The 24458-nt window shown below is 42.3% G+C and overlaps 2 protein-coding genes across 2 annotated transcripts; one reads left to right on the plus strand and one right to left on the minus strand.

Moving 5' to 3' along the window:
- Positions 1-1732: 1732 nt before the first annotated feature.
- Positions 1733-14483, plus strand: LOC139473239 (pantetheinase-like). The gene is made up of 2 exons (XM_071255770.1): positions 1733-1992; positions 11934-14483. The coding sequence occupies exons 1-2, from the start codon at positions 1753-1755 to the stop codon at positions 13290-13292; spliced, it is 1599 nt and encodes a 532-aa protein (XP_071111871.1). The 5' UTR covers positions 1733-1752; the 3' UTR covers positions 13293-14483.
- Positions 14484-18966: 4483 nt separating this feature from the next.
- On the minus strand, positions 18967-23663 carry LOC139473134 (uncharacterized). The gene is made up of 3 exons (XM_071255652.1): positions 23622-23663; positions 22281-23309; positions 18967-19425 (listed from the first exon to the last, which is right to left on the minus strand). Exons 1-3 carry the CDS (start codon positions 23661-23663, stop codon positions 18967-18969), a joined length of 1530 nt encoding a protein of 509 aa, XP_071111753.1.
- Between the last annotated feature and the right edge of the window lie 795 nt (positions 23664-24458).

The raw sequence follows: 24458 nt of genomic DNA on the forward strand, positions 1-24458 counted from the left end.
TGATCTATTATCATACTGTGCCCCTGTTCTCCTGGAGGGACGCTGAGAAACTGCCACACCTTCTAAACTACATTGAACGCAGGCTGATTTAGACACTAGGTCTATACAGAGTACCCACGAGAGAGGGTATTTCAGGACAATTTCACACAAATACTGTTTAATGTTTATTGATTGGAAGGTGTGTCCCTCCCAACTCCCAAGAATGTCCCCTTGTTATATGTTTAGTGATAGGAAGGTGTGTCCCTCTCAACTCCCAAGAATGTCCCCTTGTTATATGTTTAGTGATAGGAAGGTGTGTCCCTCCCAACTCCCAAGCATGTCCCCTTGTTATATGTTTAGTGATAGGAAGGTGTGTCCCTCCCAACTCCCAAGAATGTCCCCTTGTTATATGTTTAGTGATAGGAAGGTGTGTCCCTCCCAACTCCCAAGCATGTCCCCTTGTTATATGTTTAGTGATAGGAAGGTGTGTCCCTCCCAACTCCCAAGAATGTCCCCTTGTTATATGTTTAGTGATAGGAAGGTGTGTCCCTCCCAACTCCCAAGAATGTCCCCTTGTTATATGTTTAGTGATAGGAAGGTGTGTCCCTCCCAACTCCCAAGCATGTCCCCTTGTTATATGTTTAGTGATAGGAAGGTGTGTCCCTCCCAACTCCCAAGAATGTCCCCTTGTTATATGTTTAGTGATAGGAAGGTGTGTCCCTCCCAACTCCCAAGAATGTCCCCTTGTTATATGTTTAGTGATAGGAAGGTGTGTCCCTCCCAACTCCCAAGAATGTCCCCTTGTTATATGTTTAGTGATAGGAAGGTGTGTCCCTCCCAACTCCCAAGAATGTCCCCTTGTTATATGTTTAGTGATAGGAAGGTGTGTCCCTCCCAACTCCCAAGAATGTCCCCTTGTTATATGTTTAGTGATAGGAAGGTGTGTCCCTCCCAACTCTACATGATGTAACCCTGTTGAATGTTTAGTGGTAGGAAGGTGTGTCCCTCCCAACTCCCAAGAATGTAACCCTGTTGAATATTTAATGATAGGAAGGTGTGTCCCTCCCAGTTCCAATGAATGTAACCCTGTTGAATGTTTAATGATAGGAAGGTGTGTCCCTCCCAGTTCCAAAGAATATAACCGTGCTGAATGTTTAGTGATAGGAAGGTGTGTCCCTCCCAACTCCCAAGAATGTAACCATGTTGAATGTTTAGTTACAGGAAGGTGTGACCCTCCCAACTCTCCAGAATGTAACCCTGTTGAATGCTTAGTGATTGGAAGGTGTGACCCTCCCAATTCTACATGATGTAACCCTGCTGAATGTTTAGTGGTAGGAAGGTGTGTCCCTCCCAACTCCCAAGAATGTAACCCTGCTGAATGTTTAGTAATAGGAAGTTGTGACCCATAAACACGCACACCACACACACGTATTACATTGGAAAACTTAAAAATTGACAAGTAATAAACCAAGTCACGGAGCCTGACACCCCGACCTGAGGTAAATAAGCAATCAGTCCATTTAAATCCAAATAGTCGCCCCTTAAAACAAACATAGGCTGTCGCTATTCTCACCCAGAATCCTACGGGTATGTACCAAATACAGTAGTAGTGACGTCCGCGGTGAGGGTTAAGACCCCCTTGGACTTTGAACATTAACAGTGCGCTCAGGAGACGCTTGATCAACCGCCACCTCGATTACCCAGCTGTCACTCATTCCTCAGGCTTCAACCTGAACAGTACCTTACAACATCCACAGCAGCAACATCGTGAACATGGACCGGGAGCTCGGCTGCTGCCTCGTGACGCTAATAGTGGGATGGGTGTGCATGGCCCAGGCTACCCCGCTAACTTACCCCCCGGGCCGGGGCGGGTACAAGGCGGCTGTGTATGAGCACGCGGTCCACATACCCTGGGGCTGTCTGCTGGTGCCCGTGTCGAGGGGAGAGGCTGTGCGACAGATGATGAAGAATATACAGGTCTACAAGACACAGGCTGCTGCAGCTTCTAGAGAGGTATGCCCATCCATGTATAAGAACACAACGCATAAGACGTGAGCTGGTGAGGCTCCACGTGGGGTGCGTGTGGTCTGATGTTTTGAATTGAAGTACAAAATCACTATAGTACAGTCGCAATATATAAGGGGTATCGTATTCGACGTAATAAGCGCCCCGCTCTAATAAGCGCCCACGGCGATATTTGCTAATATATTGGCTAATGAACAATCCCAATTAGCACCCTTTCCGATTGATCAATGTACAAATGACTTACTTATTCGCATACAATACGCACTCGTGTGTTATATGCACACATAAATTATGGGGAATTAAATTCTGGAAAAATGTTTCCGTCTATATAAACATTTCAGGCTGTCAGCATAAACCACGGAATTTACCTTTCAACTCTGTTTTTTCCCCATCAAAATACTATCCTAATAAGAGCCCCCTATTTCTAATTTTGAGAGCGCCCTGGCGCTTATTGCGTCGAATACGAATACGGTATATATATTTTAAACGTTGATTCATATTATGAGGGATTTGATGTCTTTTGAGCTAGTGAGTGTATCTATCACTGTGTTATTGTTAAAGTAAAATATATTAAACTACACTCCTACGTGGCTTGTCTTCATAAATATACTATGTTACTCAAATAATGCTAGAAATACCGATATTGTTATCGCTATTTACATATTGACATTATACGCTCTCGTTCTGGTCCATAATAGAATGTGTATATATTCATATATTCGAATCTCATGGTCACCTCTATTATGATAATTGATATAATCATATTCGTGTCTCTTGGCTTCAACGGGCGCTGGGATAGCCTAGTGGTTAAAGCGATCGCTCGTCACGCCGAAGACCCGGGTTTGAATCCCACATGTGTACAATGTGTAAAGCCCATTTCTGGTGCCCCCCGTCGGAATATCGCTGGAATATTGTTAAATGCGGCCTAAAATCATAATCACTCCCTCTTGGCTTCATTAAAGTTTTAGGTTCGTTGCGGTCAGCATATTTTTGGTTAAGGCGTTCTCTCGTCATCGCGTGTGTCCCCCGCCGTGATATTGTTGAATAATTCTAACAGCCGCGTAAAACCGAACTCATTCATCAACGTTTTGAGTAAGTGGGGTAAAGTTAAACGTCAGATCGACAATATCTCAGCCATCATTTTAAGCGGCGAAACATTTTGATAAAATCATGTAAACGTTACGTTTTAACTCACTCACTCACACTTCACAACTCCGTCATGTCACAGACGTGGTGGGGGCACGGGTGGCCCAGTCGTCTAAGGCGCCGCGATTCGCTCTGCAGAGTTGCGTCCCTTGGGCACGCCAGAAACCTATGATTGTGGGTTCGAATCCCGGTTCGCCCCGATTATGTTTCTAGGTTTGTCAGCACCATACCCGTGCTCGTGGGTTTCACCGAAGTGGTAAACGTCTGAGACCTGCATCACTTCGGGCTTTCCTCCCATATTAAGCTGTCACGCCGCGATATAACTGGAATACTGTTAAACCCCACTCACTCACTCACTCACAGACGTGGTAGTATATTTCCTGGCGCTGGTTCGTTTCGGTCAACGGTCCGTGATTCAGTTATTGTACTGACACTTTTAATCAATCTAAAAGTTAACATACATATTCATGCAACGTATATTGTAGTCATGTATTGAGAGAATGATTTGAAAAAAAAACTGGCACATAAATATTACCTAATTCATGAAATATGTATGCAATAAACTCTTGGTGCACAACGAAAAAAGCTAGTGGACTCTTGTTGTGTGCTAAACAATATGCTGTGAAATCTGTTATTGTATTTATTTTCCGCTTGAGCTGTATGCGTCATACAGTACAAGTGATGCATGATGCACATCTCATGTAGATCATCCTCGATTATCTAGGGAACAATATATTAATTCTATTGTAATATATACCCTCGACATATTCGCCACCGTAGTTTCGTGTGGAAAGTGACGGCGCCATCCCCATCTATAATTAACTTAGCAGTGAAATCTTCCCCCTTACAAATGTGTTTTGGTTGCACGGCAACCCCAAAGGATCAATCTATAGCGGCCATGGATCCAGGGTATTTATCATGATAGAATGGAGACATAATACCCTATATCATCGAGGATGCATGTAGATATACCTGATAGAAAATGTAAATGATTTTATTGATAAATGGAAATTAATGATAATAATGATATGGATTCTTGGCTTTACGAACTGAACAAACTCCCTTTTACAAACACACAAACCAGAGAAACACGATGCCGCTTAATGTATGTTGAGATATCAACGAAAGCCGAACACCTTCCATTTGCCTTTTTAACTCTCGAATGAAAATGTGGAACAATCCCTTGAGTAATATTATGAAGTTTGCAAGGTACAGATCCGATTGGAAATTTTGAATTTTTGAAGCCATCTCCACCAGGCATGGCATCACAATACTCTTTAAATATTCAAAGCATTATAGAAAAGTTGAGAAATGTCTGTTTAACACGTCCCATTTTAATTCTGGAAACCCAGTAGTCCAGAAACTCTAAGGTCTTTGCCGACTCTCGGTCAATGGTATTTACAAAAATAAACATGCTGTTTTCATGGGAACTCAAAACTCATGTTTTTGTTTCGCAAATATATTAAATGTATTTATTCAAGTATGATGACACAAAATTCAACTTATTTTAACTTAAGTCAACGAGTTTATAGCGATATATTTCGCCCATGGGCGAGAAAAAGGTTTGGCCCATGGCGAGAATATTTTCCTTTACTTAACAGTTTTAGTTTCGCAAATAAATTAAGGTGTTCTTAGAAGATTCATGTCACATAATTTAACACATTTTAACTTAATTCGACTATTTTACGTCGTTATTGAAATATTTCGCCCTGGACGAGAAAGTTTGGCCCATGGGCGAGAATATTTTCCTTTGCTTAACAGTTTTAGTTTCGCAAATACATAAAGGTGTGTCTCCAAGCATGACACATGATTCAACTTTTTTACGGCGTTATTAAAATATTTCGCCCATGTTTTCGTCAGTCCCTTGAAAGCATCAACTAACTGTGTGCAAAATATATTGTATCATGTGAAATATACTTTATATTATATCATTACATTACTATTTAAAAAGGCCTTTGGTTGGATGTTTCCTTTATAGAAGTTTTACAAACTTCACCTGTTTTACATATTGTTGTCTGTCTTACAGACCCTGATACATTTATATCAACTACAGCCCATGCAAGTCTATAATGTTTGGCAAGTCTAGATTCCTGCAGTATCAGGCTGAAAATGAAGAGAATCACTGGGCTCCCTTTTTATTAGATTTTTATTTTCTGTATGATATGTTCATTTCAGAGACTATATGTTAGTCTATACATATTGTAGCGATCTTTATTGAACCCGGCCTTACCTCTCAAAACGTTTTGACAGTTTATCATACGAATTCATGTGCGTGTACTCCAATTCATCGGAATTATTTTCCACAACATTAAAGTTAAGTTAGTTTCTATTTCATTTCCCATTTTATGTCCCATTGATACATAGGTAGGTCGTGACGTCACTTTCGTAAACATATGGCTTTTCCTATTACGTGACACTAGGTATGCAATATACAGGTACGCGTGCGCGTATTTTAATGGAAAAAACGATTCGTCTTTTATTGCATAACGTTTGGCTGAATATCTCACATTCTAACGAATTCTCGAAATAATTACTTAATTACATGCGGTGTCGAACTGACCAGTGGGAATTATGTTTCAATGCGATTGAGGAAAACGTGAGTGAATATTGTTACACTAAAGCAACTTTTAAATGCATTGTAACTTTTGGTATGAAAATGGTAAAACGAAACAGCCTTCTTATGATAATTCTCATATTCTCATTAGTACGCTGTATCTAATTACAGTGTCGGCCTTATTTACAGGTGATTCTACAATACCTGCTCTCGGTCAATTACAATCTGCCACACCACGCGTGAATAAACAGTTATGCAGGTGATGCTGTGGGCAAATACCTAGCCTGAAAATGTATATTTTATGTGGATACATGTATTACATATTTTCGTTGATGTGTTGATATATTAAGCACAAAGACACAAAACGTTTATGAAAGATGAATTGGTGCCTTGATGTATATATTCAACGTGAACGAATCTTGTCTTTTCTCCGCGATCCTGATGTGTATCATCGTTTAATGGGTTCATTCATTAAAAGTATGTTGTGAAGCGATATCAAATGAGCCGCTCAATTTACACAGTGTCGTCCGTTTCGCGTGAACTACCATCCCACCCTGTCAGTAAGAGTTATGTAATCGGTACACAAATACATTTGATGCGATGTCAGGGTGGAAGGAGTTTGAATTACGTCCGCCACTGGCCACAGAAATCCTCAAAGTATAGTAACAATCAACAAGGTCAATGCCGTACTAATAACCTAGTGACTCATGTAACAACGGCTGCCAATCTGTCTGCTACAGCTACCATACCATCATCCCTGTCACAACTGGCGTATCAACGGCTTATTCAAAATATTAATTGTAGAAACGTCGTTAACAGACAAACGTACGTCGTATACAGTCCTCAACTGGATGTTACCTTCCTTATATCAGCTAACAGCCCTGTTTGTGTAAATATTTACTAGACATAAGATTTAAAGACTAATAAAATCAATTGTAAGACCGCATAGACCATAAAACCGAATAAAATATGTCTTGGTATCATCTCTTGTGTATTAGATGATGGTTATGACCTGAAATGTTATAACGTTAGTTTAAGAAGGAGAAACACTAAAGTGTTTTACAATACTTGGAAACGTGAGCAATAAGATGTAGCAACATAAACATGCATGGAATAGGGAAAATAGTGAAAACAAATTGAAAAGGATTGTAATACAAAATTATTGGACTAAATAACTTGCCTGAACAGAAGGGGTACCCAAACTTGTTTGACAGTTATTCGTGTGTTGTAGACTGTCGAATGGGACTCATGTGTGTACGTAGGGTACACATATCTATTGCAAGTTTTAGCACTCATACACTTTCTCTTTTTGTGTTGATATGATTTCTATTTTTATCTTTGGCTGCTCTGTTTATATATGTTCGTGTTGCTGTCTGTCCCTCATAAATTGACATAGTTCTGCCTCGCTAATGCATCTCTTGACTACAGGAGATCTACAGCATATAGCGGATCTAACTGCAATTCTTGTTTTAACCAAGCCCGGGTTTGACATTCCAGTAACTGGATTCAGGTTGATTGCAAGATATGCATACCTCGTCATAGTGATTGTTGTGAAATCCTCAAAGTTTTGTTTGTTTGTTAGTTGTATAACGCAGCACTTAGCAACATTTCAGCTGTATGACGGCGGTCTGTAAATAATCGAGTCTGGACCAGACAATCCAGTGATTGGCATCATGTGCATCGATCCATGCAATTGGGATACGATGACATGCATCAACCAAGTCAGCGAGCCTGACCACCAGATCCCGAAAGTCGCCTCTTACGACAAGCCTTGTCGCCCTTTTACGCCAAGAATGGGTTACTGAAGATCTTACTTACTTACTTACTTTGAAGATTTAACGTGCGCTTTCCGACTGATGCGTATTTCGCACACGGGCCCGGCCAGGCCATTTAATGTGTTTCCGAAAGGGGCGAGGGTGGTCTGTGCAACCCAAGAGGGGGCTTTAGGGGTTGCTTATATAGAATTTGGGAATTTTGAGATTTGGCATAGATGCCGATGGGGTTGGGGAGGAGAACTAAGGGAGCTGGGTATGGTGGATGATTGTTTGTTTATGTGATTTTGATTTGGTAGGTTATTATGGTTTTAGATGCGTTTTATTAGTTCCGTTTTTATTAAGAATACGCCTAAGGCCTTGAAGTTTTCTAGCTTATTTTGTGGGTTTAGTATTGCTTCTAGAGTGAGAGCCTTGTTTAGATTGAGGGTGGTTTGTAATGCGGTTCGATTTGTTAGGTAGTATGTGCAGTGGATGAGTGCGTGTTCTGGGGTTTCTGGGGTTACTGAAGATCTGTTTTACCCCGGATTTTCACGGGTCCATTGACGCAGGGATTTGTGTAAAGTCATTCAGACAGCATACAATGCCAACTAAAAAATTATACTCAATGTCTCCTCAAAGTAATATAGTACGGTACTTAGAGTACATGTGAGATTATACTCAGGTTAGGGAGATGTTTAATCTATATAACGTGTTATTATTCTACCTAACAATGTATTTCATGAAATGAATGCAAAACAAACTCAACAGCTAAAAGGTTTCATTCAAAAAACTACCCCTGGTCTTGCCTAATAAAACAACTGCAACCCGACACAGATTAAACGCAACTTACAAACACAATCATAATCTGGTTAATCTGTATCACTCAACGAGTTGGAGTAGCTTACTCTGCCCACAGAATCACAGTATTGGGCAGCTCAGTAATTAGGAGGTAAAACCAGGCAGGTACACTGGTCACACTTGACTGGTCTGTCTGATGATTAGGTCGTCTGACAATTAGGAGTGAACCATAGCAAGTACAGCGGGATATCTGCGATACTATTTGCTCCTTTTATGGGACCGATTAGTTTTATGACCACGGGCTTCGGCAACAAGCGTGGTGTTGGAAGACAACTTATACATGTACATCCCATATGGTGACTGTTTTTCGCTATTCATATTCTAAATTCATTCATAATACCACAACATTTTAGTACTCCTTGAAACTTTACAATCACTTCAATATGTACAATAGATTAAACGAGACGAATGATATATTGCAGATTATTCAATCAGTGTCTCTATTATCATCCGCTACGTTTGTATCGTTTGCATTGTACAAAGACTTATTTTGTCTGTCCTTTTGCAGATTTAGCCTCAGAATGTTCTCATTCTCGAATTAGGAACGAAAATAATTGCTTATCATGAGTATATATGATACAGTTAAAATATACTTGTACACTGTAGATGTATTCACTTTAAAGTCGTATACGACCTTCGCGAGCGAGTTGAATGATCCAGGTTAATTGGAACGCAGTCTAGAAAGGGTTATAAAGTTTTGTATTTGTTAATGTGTAGGTTTGTTAAATATGATTTCTTTAATTCCTTTTATTCAAAATGTTAAAAAATAATTATGCGCTTAAAAATAGAGCTGACTTGATGGGAGATATGGCGTTAGCCACCTGAGATTGTCTGGTGGACGCGGTTTAACCTTACTGTGCCCTCACCCTGGTTGTTGTTGTCGTTGTTATAAGGGATTGGGAGCTACAGCTCATTGCATTTTTGGTTACAGTCTGTCTCACTAAAGTGGACATGTCCAGGACCACTAACACTGGGAAGAGTGGCACTCTGAACTGAAAAATGTTTGGTCCTAACCGCCCCAACATCTACAAGTTTGTAAGCTTGTAGACATCATTAAGAAGAAATTAACAGTCCCATGCTGTGACCTTTCTCAAAATTCAGGCCGGTGGCAGGCTGCCAACAAAGAGAAGAGTGTGCTCAGTCAAACAATGAACTTACGACCGGCAGAAAACAACTCCAGTTGAGTATGCTGATGCTGTATCTCAACCGTGTTGGCCTGAAAATGTAAACATGCTAATTAAATCCATAATCGTATAATTATTTGTAATAGAAACCGTATCTTAATCTGTTCTTGCACTGTATCATATCGTGTATTTCATCTGTATATGTGTAATATGTATATGTATAAATGACTACACTTATACCGCATATTCTGCAAGAGACTATAATTAATCACCTTATTATTGTCTCTCCATTTACCATGGGTGGCTGCACTAATAGCCTTTTAACACTGGACACCGATTCAGTACCAGTTCTGGTTCCTACTGTGTCCTTCAACAACCTAAATAGTTTAACATATGTCTGTTTGGTCTTGTTAGGAAGCAACGAAAAAGCAACAGGATACATTTTACCATTTACAAGACAATGAATAATATACACTTGGAGCCACAAGCTAGGACAAACAGAAAAAGTATCCCCCATAAACAAACTGTCAGAGTCACTTCACTTTGAACCTCTATGCCGCTTGGATTAGATTAGAGCTTGGATTAGTTAACAGCCTGAGATGGACAATGGCCATTCATATAATAGGGGTGAGGCAATTAAGCATTTGAATTATTGTAGGCGAAATGAGGTGTAGGCGAAATGAGGGCAAGCCCTTTAAACGTATGTCTAGTACATATTTTCACAAACAGGGCTGTTAGCTGATATAAGGAAGGTAACATCCAGTTGAATTACTTACTTTTTTAAATCAAATATGAGGACTGTATCCGACATACGTTAGTATCTTAACGACGTTTCTACAATTAATATTTTGAATAAGCCGTTAATATGCCAGTTGTGACAGGGATGATGGTATGGTAGCTGTAGCAGTCAGATTGACAGTCGTTACGTGCGTCACTAGGTAATTAGTACGGCATTGACCTTGTTGATTGTTACTATACTTTAAGGATTTCTGTGGCCAGTGGCGGACGTAATTCAAACTCCTTCCACACTGACACCGCATCAAATATATTTGTGTACCGATTACATAACTCTTACTGATAGGGTGGGGTGGTAGTTCACCGGACGACACTGTGTATATTAGGCGGCTCCTCCAAACATACTTTTAATGAATGACCCCCATTAAACGATGATACACATCTCGTTGAATATATCAAGGCACTAATTCATCTTTCATAAACTTTTTTTGTCTTTGTGTTTAATATATCCACATTTCAACGAAAATTTATAAAACATGTATCCATAAAAAAATATACATTTTCAGGCTAGGTATTTGCCCACAGCAACACCTGCATAACTGTTTATTCACGCGTAATGGGTAGATCGTAATTGACCGAGAGCAGGTGTTGTAGAATCACCTGTAAATAAGGCCGACACTGTAATTAGATACAATGTCCTAATGAGGATATGAGAATTATCATAAGAAGGCTGTTGTTTTTTCTGAACTGTTACCATTTTTATACCAAAAGTAACAATGCATTTAAAAGTTGCTTGGTGTTATAATATTAACTCAAGTTTTCAACAATCGCCTGAAAACATAATTCCCATTGGTCACTTCGACACCGCATATCATTAAATAATTATTTCGAGATTTCGTTAGAATGTGAGATATCCAGCCAGACGTTATACAATGAAAGACGAATCGTTTTTTGCTCCTATTTAAAATACGCGCACGTGTACCTGTATATTGCATACCTAGTGTCACGTAATTGCCCAGTGTGATGTATCAACGGGACATACAATGGGAAATGAAATAGAAACTAACTTAACTTTAATATTGTGGAAAATAATTCCAATGAATTGGAGTGAATGAATTCGTATGATAAACTGTCAAAACGTTTTGAGAGGTAAGGCCGGGTTCAATAAAGATCGCTACAATATGTAAAACAGGTGAAGTTTGAAAAACTTCTATAAAGGAAACATCCAACCAAAGGCCTTTTTAAATAGTAATGTAATGCTATGATATAAAGTATATTTCACATGATACAATATACTTTGTACACAATTAGTTAATTACTTAAAGGGACTGACGAAAACATGGTCGAAATATTTTAATAGTTGAGTTAAGGCGAAATGAGTTGAATCATGTGTCATGCTTATAACACCTTTATAAGTTAAGTTTTGTGTCATGATGATTTTTTCTTCCTTGGTATGTTCCCATGAAAACAGTATGTTTATTTTTGTAAGTACCTTTGACCGAGACTGGGCAAAGACCCTAGAGTTTCTGGACTTTCGGGTTTCCAGAACTAAAATGGGACGGGTTGTCTTTATATCATCACAATATGATAGATAAGACAACTAATACAGTTATTTTTGAGTTTGAGTATTATATATTAAAAGGTTGTTTTTTTCCTTAAGGGAACTGATACCATAACGATGTTTTTAAAACGTTGTTATTTGTGCTTAGGGACCTGATATCATAACGATGTTGTTAAAACTTTGTTATTTGTCCCCAGGGTGCTGATATCATAGTATTTCCTGAAGATGGGATATATGGCATGATATTCAACCGAAACACCATCAAGCCATTCTTGGAAGAAATCCCCGATCCCCGTATCACCGAGTGGAATCCCTGCTTGACTTCCGGTATCGACACCGACACCGACGCCGACACCACGATACAACGGGAACTAAGCTGTATGGCGAGGGAAAATGCCATGTATGTTATAGCAAACATGGGTGACAGAAAACCATGTAACCATAGCAACGACCCAAAGTGCCCAGACGACGACCAGTATCAGTACAACACCGATGTGGCCTTTAACCCGGAAGGAGTTCTGGTCGCCAGGTATCACAAGCGCCACCTGTTCCAGGAAGATCAGTTTGATACGCCGCCATTAGAACTGGCCTGGTTTGAGACACCGTTCGGAAAGTTCGGTTTATTCACTTGTTTCGATATCCTGTTCTACAGCCCTGGCGTCGAGCTGATCCAGAAGGAGGGGATACGGAACATGGTCTTCCCGACGGCGTGGATGGACCGACTTCCGTATCTCGCAGCCATTGAGTTTCACTCCGCCTTCGCCAAGGGCCTTGGGGTCAACGTGCTCGCGGCCAATATACACTTCCCGGTGTTCAAATTCCAGGGCAGTGGCATCTACACCCCGACGGGGTCGGCGACATACTACTACAACGACGGTGTCCTGAGTGGGGGTAGGTTGTTGGTAGCTGATGTAGATTCTGTTGAGGAGACCGGTATCCAAGATCCGATTGTGTATTCGCAGATGAAAATGGAAAACTGGCGTGTCATTAATATGAAGGAAGATAAGAAAGTGTCTTCATCTTTGGTAGCTGAAGAACGTTCACCTGACAAGACTGACTCGTTTATTGACATGTTAGAGCTCTCCAGGTTGACTTCCCTTCCACGAGAAAACTACACGTTTGTTGCCCTAGAGCACCACACTGGGACGCAACGTGCTTGTAGAGAGGATGTGTGCTGCACGGTGGTCTACACCAGGGAGAACCTCTCCGCCCTTGAGGGTTTGTTTGTTCTGGCAGTATTTAATGGTTTTGATGACGGGCGTTTTACTCAGATCTGTTCCGTATTGATGTGCCCGGATAATGATATGTCCAATTGCGGGGACCCTGTGAAACAATCACGCTCAATGTTTAGCTTCATGGAAATAAGTGGTAATTTATCAACTCCGTTTATTTTCCCAGAAGTGCTCATTTCTGATGGACAATATATTGGTCTTGTGCAAGGAGAGTGGACTTTTAAAGACGGGGTTCTTCATGGAGGAAATGGATTTTCCAAACCGCTTATCACAGCCTCGTTGTTCGGTCGCCTGTATTCTAGAGACAAAGTCCCCCTGACGTAGATACTTGTGAAGAGTGAGTGAGTGAATGATTGAGTGAGTGTGGATTTTTACGCTGCTTTAGGCAACATTGCAGCAGCATCAAGGCTAGACATATGGGGATTCATTCATGAGGCTTTGCCGTAACGATCGAATGCTGTAACCAATAGGGCACCCTACCACCCATCTTCCCGAGGCAAGAGAGTCAACTGACTTTAAAAAGTCTAGTTTCCACCATTGCCGAACTAGGCTGGAATTCCTGGGCTCGATCGTAGTGCCATCAGTGGTTATTATGAGTTATGTCCTTTTGAGTCTCTCCTATGGACCAATCCGATTCTATCACTTGTATTTGTTTCAAACAAAATGGCGGCGTCCAATCAAGACGATCTGATCGATAATCAAGATCTTTAATGTGATCAAACGTGTCTTACATTGCGAAGTGCATCAAATCACGCGAGCACCTTGATTAAAAACATGAAAAAGTTTGGAAAATATCTGTTGACAACGAGTTGGCGGTGCACATGTTTTGCAAATCCTGCAATCGACCGAGATCTGCATGACATTTTACGAACCGGATTTCGATTTCGTTGCGAGATTTTGATTGGACTATGCATAGACTCATTAGTCCAGCCAAAGTGTAACTCCATAATACCAGCCTAGTTCGGCAAAGGTGGAAACTGGACTTTTATAGTCAGTTAACTCTCTTGCCTCGGGAAGATGTTCTCCACCTCACCTAGGGATGAGTGAGTGAGTGAGTGAGTGGAATTGTCGCGGCTCATAACGCTATTGAAGCAACATCGCTGATGTCGACTACAAGGATTTCACCACAAAGCTTCCCCGCAGCCCATCTTGAATTGAATCTTACACATAGTTATGTTTGTTAGTTGTTCCGGCTATATGGCAGCGGCTTTAAATATTGTGACAGGAGATGATCTGGCGTAGTAATAATTTATCTATAATGTAGTAATAATTTATGATTGTAGTTGTGACTGGATTTACGCAGAGAGGTATTTTTGACGAACGGGTTTGACGGTATCACGTGTCGTGTTTGGTCTTGTAGCGAGTGCATCACCAGGCAGCGATCTCAAAGTGCTGCCATCTCGGCACTACTGCACCGCCGTTCCATCACCATCGCATCACGAATTCCTTCTACTTCGTATTTATCACCCCCTGGCTCGAAGCTGTCTGTCGCTTTCCGCAATCTCATTAATATCAGACCATTTATTCCGAAACGACACTCCCTGTATTTAGATCTGACGAACACGATTCGCCTTCATTTCCTGACCACCTCTTTCGGGATTTAAACAAAGGAGAACCGCCACACAACACAAATATAGCCACGATAGTACAAGCTTTTGTGTGTAGGAAACCATGGCGCTCAGAAACGACAGGATTTATAAACTGTCAAGAAAAAATCATCTACATTTGGAACTTGTCGTTACACATCAGTTTCGAGATACAGAAATCAGATACGCTGGTCTAGGTGCTTCGTTCACTCTTTCCGTGCCTGGCGCTCGGCATTTGGTGGATTACACAAGATTCTATCTTATCTGAGTGGGGTATCAATATTAAATTGTTGCATAGTATCTGCGTGCCTAGCTACTATAAAACCGGCACAGGTACAATCACACAGGTGCGTGCACATCGCTACAAAAGTAAAAGAATCTTCAACGCAACGAGTAAGTGAGTTTAAATGCCACTTTGAACAGTATGTCAGATGCATTACAGCGTGTCAACTTGATGCGAGTTAAGATCCCGTGGAACGGCCTTTACCACTTTGGAGAAACACATGAGCACGGGAATGTGCTGACAAACTCAGAAACTTAGTCAGAGCTAATCCGCGATCACATGTTCCGGACACGCCTAAGGGACGCAACTCTTCACAACGACTTGGGGCGTTTTTGACGTCACTTCTAGGAACATTGTGACAATCTCAAACGTCCAGTTGTTACCACAGATCCGACATCAAGCCCCTCTATAGAAGGAAAGATTTATGTTAATTTACACCAAATTGTTTTGTGTGACAGTGTCAATAAATTCTTTGTTGTCATTTTTGCGACTTTTTTCATGGATCGTGAGTCCTTATGCCTGTTGAGAATGTAAGTCATTTAGATATGACTTGATGAGATGTTAATCTACTGCTTAACACAACAAGTCATGCATATAGACCTCTCATCAAGTATGGGTTGTAGAATAGGTCTTCAGCAGCCCATGCTTGCCGTAAAGGGTGATTATGCCTGTCGTAAGAGGCGACTAACGGGATCGGATGGTCAGGCTCGCTGACTTGGTTGATGCATGTCATCGATCCAAATTGCGTGGGTTGATGCTCATGATATTAATCACTGGATTGTCTGGCCCAGATTATTTAAAGACCGCCGCCATATAGCTGGAATATTGCTGAGTGTGGCAAACCAACCAACCAATCTGATCACTTGGTCGTGGTCACTTTTATAACAGTGATAAGGTGTAAGAATCTACACAGGAAACGTCGCTATATGCACCAAACCATAAGTTGTCCATAGAGTTGTACGTTTTCTTAGTTACAACATTGTTTTAACAATGAATTACCCTCCATAAATCAACACAAAACAACAGTTAATCGTTCAGCGCTATAATGCAACACAAGCTCACCCATTCCATTTTAACCAATCAGGAAACAGTAGTCGGTTAATGGGCGTGGTCTATTTTTGCGGCTTGTGGAAACATAAACGCACAAGAAACTGCTTGGTAAGCCACGGATTATATTGAAATTAATCTCTTCTTTCATCTCTGATTTGTCCACATCTATCTCAAAGGCAAAAACACTTGAGTGATCGGAACATTTATTTAATATCGTGTAATTAATACCATCAGCGCTAATTACTGTAAAGTGTTGGCTTCCATTGTCTATTGCTAATCACCTATCAGTGCCAACCATCTGTTGGCTTCCATTGTCTATTGCTAATCACCTATCAGCGCCAATCATCTGTTGGCTTCCATTGTCTATTGCTAATCGCCTATCAGCGCCAATCATCTGTTGGCTTCCATTGTCTATTGCTAATCACTTATCAGCGCCAACCATCTGTTGGCTTCCATTGTCTATTGCTAATCACCTATCAGCGCCAACCATCTGTTGGCTTCCCTTGTCTATTGCTAATCACCTATCAGTGCAAACCATCTGTTGGCTTCCCTTGTCTATTGCTAATCACCTATCAGCGCCAACCATCTATCTATCTATCTATCTATCTATCTATCTATCTATCTATCTATCTATCTATCTATCTGTCATCTATCTATCTATCTATCTATCTATCTATCTATCTATCTATCTATCTATCTATCTATCTATCTATCTATCTATCTATCTATCTATCTATCTATCTTTCTATCTATCTATCTATCTATCTATCTATCTATCTATCTATCTATCTGTCATCTGTCTATGTATCTATCTATCTATCTATCTATCTATCTATCTATCTATCTTTCTATCTATATATCTGTCATCTATCTATCTATCTATCTATCTATCTATCTGTCATCTATCTATCTGTCATCTATCTATCTGTCATCTATCTATCTATCTATCTATCTGTCATCTATCTATCTATCTATCTATCTATCTATCTATCTATCTACTGTGTGCCAACTTCGACATTCAGTATCATGTTTTTATTCATTCAGACTTGTGGTCTACAGATAACTATACGGATTGACAAGCAGTTGCCTGGCCCGTCTGTACCCATGTACTCTCGCGAACAGTCAACTCACACGTTCGTATGAATGGGCGTGAAACATTATTGTGTTGTAAGCGGTACTAGAACTTATAAGCATCATACATCTGACAATTTTTGTTTGTTTTGTTCTTTTAATAAAATAATGTCCAAACGAACCAAGAAATTAAACCACAAAAATCTGAACTTGTGTAAGGTGTAGATCAGCTGATTGTAAAAGTAACCCTGATAACATGAAAACTAAAGCAAGACTATTTAAGGACTGTTTTACAGAAGTGACAACATGATGTCACAGATACGGGTAGTTGTTGCTGTTGTTGTTGTTGCTGCTATACATTGGTGGACTGCCTCCGTGGTCTAGCGGTAGAGCGTCCGCCCGGAGAGTGGAAAGTCCGGGGTTCGATCCCCGACCGCGTCATCCTAAAAGACGTTAAAAGATGGTACTTGTTGTTACCCTGCCTGGCGCTCGGCATTAAGGGGCTAAAACAAGAACAGGTCGTCTCAGTGTCAGTATACTGTGTGTGAGTGGGGTATTCATGTTAAACTGTGGCATGGTATCTCAGTGGGCTAGCACTATAAATCGGCATCAGTCCGGACTAGTACAAGCAGAATCACAAACACACACGTACATGCACGTCGCTATATAAATGCAATAATCTTGGACGCGACGTTGAACTCCATTTCACCTCACCTCACATATACATTGCTGCAATCGAGTATGCCCGCCCCTCCCTGGCGTGTGTGAGTGAGTGTATGTGTGTGAGTGCGTGCTTTCGTGTGTGTGTGTGAGTGCGTGCTTTCGTGTGTGTGTGTGTGTGTGTGTGTGTGTGTGTGTGTGTGTGTGTGTGTGTGTGTGTGTGTGTGTGTGTGTGTGAGAGTGTGTGTGTGTGTGTGTTGTCTTGTACCGCCAAGAATCGGCAATATATACCCGTTGATGCAGTTTTCCAACAACCTACTAAGAGATCCAACAAGAAATCTGTTTCATGCATTAACCTGGTATGACACCACATCTTACTTCATTAATCAAACCAAACGACCCTCATGGAAAGTATTCAAATAGCACCATTAATTGTTCAAAACTTGGGAATCGGTGATCTCACAGAGAAGACCGTTCGATCTTCAGAAGCCTTTGTCTGCAGAATATATAATGTGCACAAACCAGTATTCCAAATATTCCAAACCCTTACACGTATATTCAGGAAAACATGCATCAAAGGAAATTAATGACAAGTTGGAGTTGTATATCGCACAATAAAACACTGCAGGGAGAATAAACCATACCGTCATATTAGAACAATGTTTTATCGTGAAATAAACCACACTGCATTCTCCATCGTTCTTTGCGATTTATCGCGTAGCTATATTATATTGTTAGATAATGACTAAATTACAGATATTTGTGATATCCTAGTCCCCATGATGTTCACGGCTAAAAATGGTATATGTCAGACGTTGTGCCTAACGGCTATCAAATAACACGATTAAAGCCTTATCATAACTGTGTATAACACCTACCATAGACTCTGTGTGACACCAGCCACATACTCTGTAAGACGAGTCATTTACTCTGTATAACTCCAATCATGTACTCTTCATAACGCCAGCCACATATTGTGTATAATGCCTGTCATGTCCTCTGCATAGCGCCTATTATGTTGTCTGTTAAATGACAACCACATACTCTGTATAATGCCAATCATATACTCCGTATAACGCAAATAATTTACTCTGTATAACGCCAATCATATACTATGTATAACGCAATCCTGTACTCTGTATAACGCCAATCATGTACTCTGCATAACGCCAATCATGTACTCTGCATTGCGTGTACGACATGTCATATATATCATACACGCTTTATGACGCCTATTTTGTATGCTGTATTACGTACATCATTTACCCCTCAAAACGCCTTATCATTCAGCTTTTCAGAGGGCCTGATGAAAATATGAACTTGAAGTACTTCTCAGGAACAGGGGAATTTACAAGAGTACTAAATATAACATCCGGCTAATTCCCAGAAACTCGGTATTCTGCGAGAAAGCGATCCCGTCTGAATCACGAGGCGAGTGTGTGTGTGAGGCTGGTGATGGTGGAGGGGTGAGGTGGGGGGTGAGGTGGGGTGTGAGGAGGGGGTAAGGTGGGGATGAGGTGGGGTGAGACTGGTGGGGCGGAGGGATGAGGTGTGGGTGAGGCTTGGGGGGATGGAGGGGTGAGGTGGGATGAGACTGGTGAGGGTGGAGGGGTGAGGTGTGGGTGAGGCTGGTGAGGCTGGTGGTGGTGAAGGGGTGAGGTGGGGTGAGGCTGGTGTTGATGGAGGGGTGGGGTGGGTTGAGGCTGGTAGGGGTTTTGGGGTTGAGGGGTGAGACTGGTGGGGTGAGACTGGTGGTGGTGGAGGGGTGAGGTGTGGGTGAGGCTGGTGTGGGTGGAGGGGTGATCACCTATCAGCGCCAACCATCTGTTGGCTTCCATTGTCTATTGCTAATCACCTATCAGCGCCAACCATCTGTTGGCTTCCATTGTCTATTGCCAATCACCTATCAGCGCCAACCATCTGTTGGCTTCCATTGTCTATTGCTAATCGCCTATCAGCGCAAACCATCTGTTGGCTTCCATTGTCTATTGCTAATCACCTATCAGCGCCAACCATCTGTTGGCTTCAATTGTCTATTGCCAATCACCTATCAGCGCCAACCATCTGTTGGCTTCCATTGTCTATTGCTAATCGCCTATCAGCGCAAACCATCTGTTGGCTTCCATTGTCTATTGCTAATCACCTATCAGCGCCAACCATCTGTTGGCTTCCATTGTCTATTGCTTATCACCTATCAGCGCCAACCATCTGTTGGCTTCCCTTGTTAGTTCCTACCTTTTGTTATTTTCCACCTTTTGTTATCTTTTCAATTTTGTTGTCCTTACATGTACATCTATCTATCTATCTATCTATCTATCTATCTATCTATCTATCTATCTATCTATCTATCTATCTATCTATCTATCTATCTATCTATCTATCTATCTATCTATCTATCTATCTATCTATCTATCTATCTATCTATCTATCTATCTATCTATCTATCTATCTATCTATCTATCTATCTATCTATCTATCTATCCACCCACTGTGTGCCAACTTCGACATTCAGTATCATGTTTTTATTCATTCAGACTTGTGGTCTACAGATAACTATACGGATTGACAAGCAGTTGCCTGGCCCGTCTGTACCCATGTACTCTCGCGAACAGTCAACTCACACGTTCGTATGAATGGGCGTGAAACATTATTGTGTTGTAACCGGTACTAGAACTTATAAGCATCATACATCTGACAATTTTTGTTTGTTTTGTTCTTTTAATAAAATAATGGTCAAACGAACCAAGAAATTAAACCACAAAAATCTGAACTTGTGTAAGGTGTAGATCAGCTGATTGTAAAAGTAACCATGATAACATGAAAACTAAAGCAAGACTATTTAAGGACTGTTTTACAGAAGTGACAACATGATGTCACAGATACGGGTAGTTGTTGCTGTTGTTGTTGTTGCTGCTATACATTGGTGGACTGCCTCCGTGGTCTAGCGGTAGAGCGTCCGCCCGGAGAGTGGAAAGTCCGGGGTTCGATCCCCGACCGCGTCATCCTAAAAGACGTTAAAAGATGGTACTTGTTGTTACCCTGCCTGGCGCTCGGCATTAAGGGGCTAAAACAAGAACAGGTCGTCTCAGTGTCAGTATACTGTGTGTGAGTGGGGTATTCATGTTAAACTGTGGCATGGTATCTCAGTGGGCTAGCACTATAAATCGGCATCAGTCCGGACTAGTACAAGCAGAATCACAAACACACACGTACATGCACGTCGCTATATAAATGCAATAATCTTGGACGCGACGTTGAACTCCATTTCACCTCACCTCACATATACATTGCTGCAATCGAGTATGCCCGCCCCTCCCTGGCGTGTGTGAGTGAGTGTATGTGTGTGAGTGCGTGCTTTCGTGTGTGTGTGAGTGCGTGCTTTCGTGTGTGTGTGTGTGTGTGTGTGTGTGTGTGTGTGTGTGTGTGTGTGTGTGTGTGTGTGTGTGTGTGTGTGTGTGTGTGTGTGTGTGTGTGTGTGTGTGTGTGTGTGTTGTCTGGTACCGCCAAGAATCGGCAATATATACCCGTTGATGCAGTTTTCCAACAACCTACTAAGAGATCCAACAAGAAATCTGTTTCATGCATTAACCTGGTATGACACCACATCCTACTTCATTAATCAAACCAAACGACCCTCATGGAAAGTATTCAAATAGCACCATTAATTGTTCAAAACTTGGGAATCGGTGATCTCACAGAGAAGACCGTTCGATCTTCAGAAGCCTTTATCTGCAGAATATATAATGTGCGCAAAACAGTATTCCAAGTATTCCAAAATCCTTACACGTATATTCAGGAAAACATGCATCAAAGGAAATTAATGACAAGTGGGAGATGTATATCGCACAATAAAACACTGCAGGGAGAATAAACCATACCGTCATATTAGAACAATGTTTTATCGTGAAATAAACCACACTGCATTCTCCATCGTTCTTTGCGATTTATCGCGTAGCTATATTATATTGTTAGATAATGACTAAATTACAGATATTTGTGATATCCTAGTCCCCATGGTGTTCAAGGCTAAAAATGGTATATGTCAGACGTTGTGCCTAACGGCTATCAAATAACACGATTAAAGCCTTATCATAACTGTGTATAACACCTACCATAGACTCTGTGTGACACCAGCCACATACTCTGTAAGACGAGTCATCTACTCTGTATAACTCCAATCATGTACTCTTCATAACGCCAGCCACATATTGTGTATAATGCCTGTCATGTCCTCTGCATAGCGCCTATTATGTTGTCTGTTAAATGACAACCACATACTCTGTATAATGCCAATCATATACTCCGTATAACGCAAATAATTTACTCTGTATAACGCCAATCATATACTATGTATAACGCAATCCTGTACTCTGTATAACGCCAATCATGTACTCTGCATAACGCCAATCATGTACTCTGCATTGCGTGTACGACATGTCATATATATCATACACGCTTTATGACGCCTATTTTGTATGCTGTATTACGTACATCATTTACCCCTCAAAACGCCTTATCATTCAGCTTTTCAGAGGGCCTGATGAAAATATGAACTTGAAGTACTTCTCAGGAACAGGGGAATTTACAAGAGTACTAAATATAACATCCGGCTAATTCCCAGAAACTCGGTATTCTGCGAGAAAGCGATCCCGTCTGAATCACGAGGCGAGTGTGTGTGTGAGGCTGGTGATGGTGGAGGGGTGAGGTGGGGGGTGAGGAGGGGGTAAGGTGGGGATGAGGTGGGGTGAGACTGGTGGGGCGGAGGGATGAGGTGTGGGTGAGGCTTGGGGGGATGGAGGGGTGAGGTGTGTGTGAGGCTGGTGATGGTGGAGGGGTGAAGTGGGGGGTAAGGTGGGGGTAAGGTGGGGATGAGGTGGGGTGAGGCTTGGGGGGATGGAGGGATGAGGTGTGGGTGAGGCTTGGGGGGAAGGAGGGGTGAGGTGTGGATGAGGCTTGGGGGGAAGGAGGGGTGAGGTGTGGATGAGACTGGTGGTGGTGGAGGTGTGAGGTGGGATGAGACTGGTGAGGGTGGAGGGGTGAGGTGTGGGTGAGGCTGGTGAGGCTGGTGGTGGTGAAGGGGTGAGGTGGGGTGAGGCTGGTGTTGGTGGAGGGGTGGGGTGGGTTGAGGCTGGTAGGGGTTTTGGGGTTGAGGGGTGAGACTGGTGGGGTGAGACTGGTGGTGGTGGAGGGGTGAGGTGTGGGTGAGGCTGGTGTGGGTGGAGGGGTGAGAAGGGGATAGGGTGGGGGTGAGACTGGTGGTTTTTGAGGGGTGAGACTGGTAGGGGTGGTGGGGGTGGGGTGGGGTGGGAGATGAGGTGGGGTGAGACTGGTGGTGGTGGAGAGGTGGGGTGGGATGGGTATGGGGGATAATGTGGAGTGACTGGTGGTGGTTGAGGGGTGAGGTGGGGGTGAGACTGCTGAGGCTGGTGGGGGTGAGACTAGTGGGGATTGGAGGGATGAGGTTTGGGTGGAGGTGTGAGGTGGGATGAGACTGGTGGTGGTGGAGGTGTGAGGTGTGGGTGAGACTAGTTGGGGTGGAGGGGCAAGGGGTGGGTGGAGGGATGAGGTGGGGTGAGACTGGTGGTGGTGGAGAGGTGGGGTGGGATGGGTATGGGGGATAAGGTGGAGTGAGACTGGTGGTGGTTGAGGGGTGTGGTGGGGGTGAGACTGGTGAGGCTGGTGGGGGTGAGACTAGTGGGGATTGGAGGGATGAGGTTTGGGTGGAGGTGTGAGGTGGGGTGAGACTGGTTGTGGAGGTTTGAGGTGTGGGTGAGACTAGTTGGGGTGGAGGGGCAAGGGGTGGGTGGAGGGATGAGGTGGGGGTGAGACTAGTGGGGGTGGAGGGGTGAGGTGGGGCCTCGCTAGGTCACAACTGCCCAGTTTGCATTATTCGGGAAGTCCCTTGAAACTAAGCACTGAGCAGCTATATTTGTACTTCTATGTTTCTATACTGTATCCTATAACCCGGGAAAGCACGAAGTGATGCAGGTCTTAGACGGTTACCACATTGGCCAAACCCACGAACACAGCTCCCCATCTTCCCATCTTCCCAGGGTTGAAAGGACCGGGTCTTCCTAGACGACATCACACCACGTGGATATCCCGGGTGATAAAAGGTCCCTAGCAACCTATGCTGGTCGAAAGAGGCGACTAGATGGATTAAGTGATTGGACTTGGTAACTTGCTGATTGATTGTCATTGGATCCCAGATGCGCAGATCGATGCCCATGATATCAATCACTAAATTGTCTGGTCGACGTCATATAGCTTAAATATTGCTCAGTGCGGCGTAAAACAACAACAAAGCAGTACCTACAAAAAAACTGGCAGTATATCGTTCTACCGTTTGCTTACTAGGTCACTGCAACCAGGTTTGAGGCGAGCTTGTGGAACCTGCCATGCTCTATTTCCAGTGTCTGCTTGTATTTCTACACACGACGATGTGATTCGACTCGTCTCCTACAGGGGACGTGTTTGTGACCGAATTTATTTGAATGCATGTTCTGTGACCTATAATAGATCACATCATCATCCAACCTGGACAATTGTAGCCGGCAGCAAGTGGTGTCATATTTTCCGGTTGTTAAAAGCATACATCATGGACGTCAGTCTACGTGACAACATTTCGGGGACGATCGTCACAGCAGCAGTGATCTATCTACTGTACAGATTCCTCCAGTGGATTAGGACAATTGTGTCACGCTTCAAGTTTTACAATTCACTTCCAGGGGAGAGTGACTTCTCATTCATCACTGGCAACTTGCACTTGGTGAGTAAAATGATATTGGTGAAAACAAAGCGTTATCTCTACCGGTACAAAGTTTAACTTGTGAGAAATGG

Source organism: Haliotis cracherodii, unplaced genomic scaffold, assembly GCF_022045235.1.
Source record: "Haliotis cracherodii isolate W230 unplaced genomic scaffold, xgHalCrac1.p SCAF_27, whole genome shotgun sequence".
NCBI lineage: Eukaryota > Metazoa > Mollusca > Gastropoda > Lepetellida > Haliotidae > Haliotis > Haliotis cracherodii.

Excerpts from the sequence above, each read along its gene's own strand:
- LOC139473239 (XM_071255770.1), top strand. The coding sequence starts at position 1,753 with ATGGACCGGGAGCTCGGCTGCTGCCTCGTGACGCTAATAGTGGGATGG. Across the intron at positions 1,993-11,933 it reads CTGCTGCAGCTTCTAGAGAG|GGTGCTGATATCATAGTATT; the intron begins GTATGCCCATCC and ends ATTTGTCCCCAG.
- LOC139473134 (XM_071255652.1), bottom strand. The coding sequence starts at position 23,663 with ATGGGAAGATGGGGAGCTGTGTTCGTGGGTTTGGCCAATGTG. Across the intron at positions 23,310-23,621 it reads TCGTGGGTTTGGCCAATGTG|TCTCACCCCCACCAGCCTCA; the intron begins GTAACCGTCTAA and ends AATCCCCACTAG. Across the intron at positions 19,426-22,280 it reads CTCACACACACACTCGCCTC|GTGATCACCCCTCCACCCAC; the intron begins GTGATTCAGACG and ends TGGCGCTGATAG.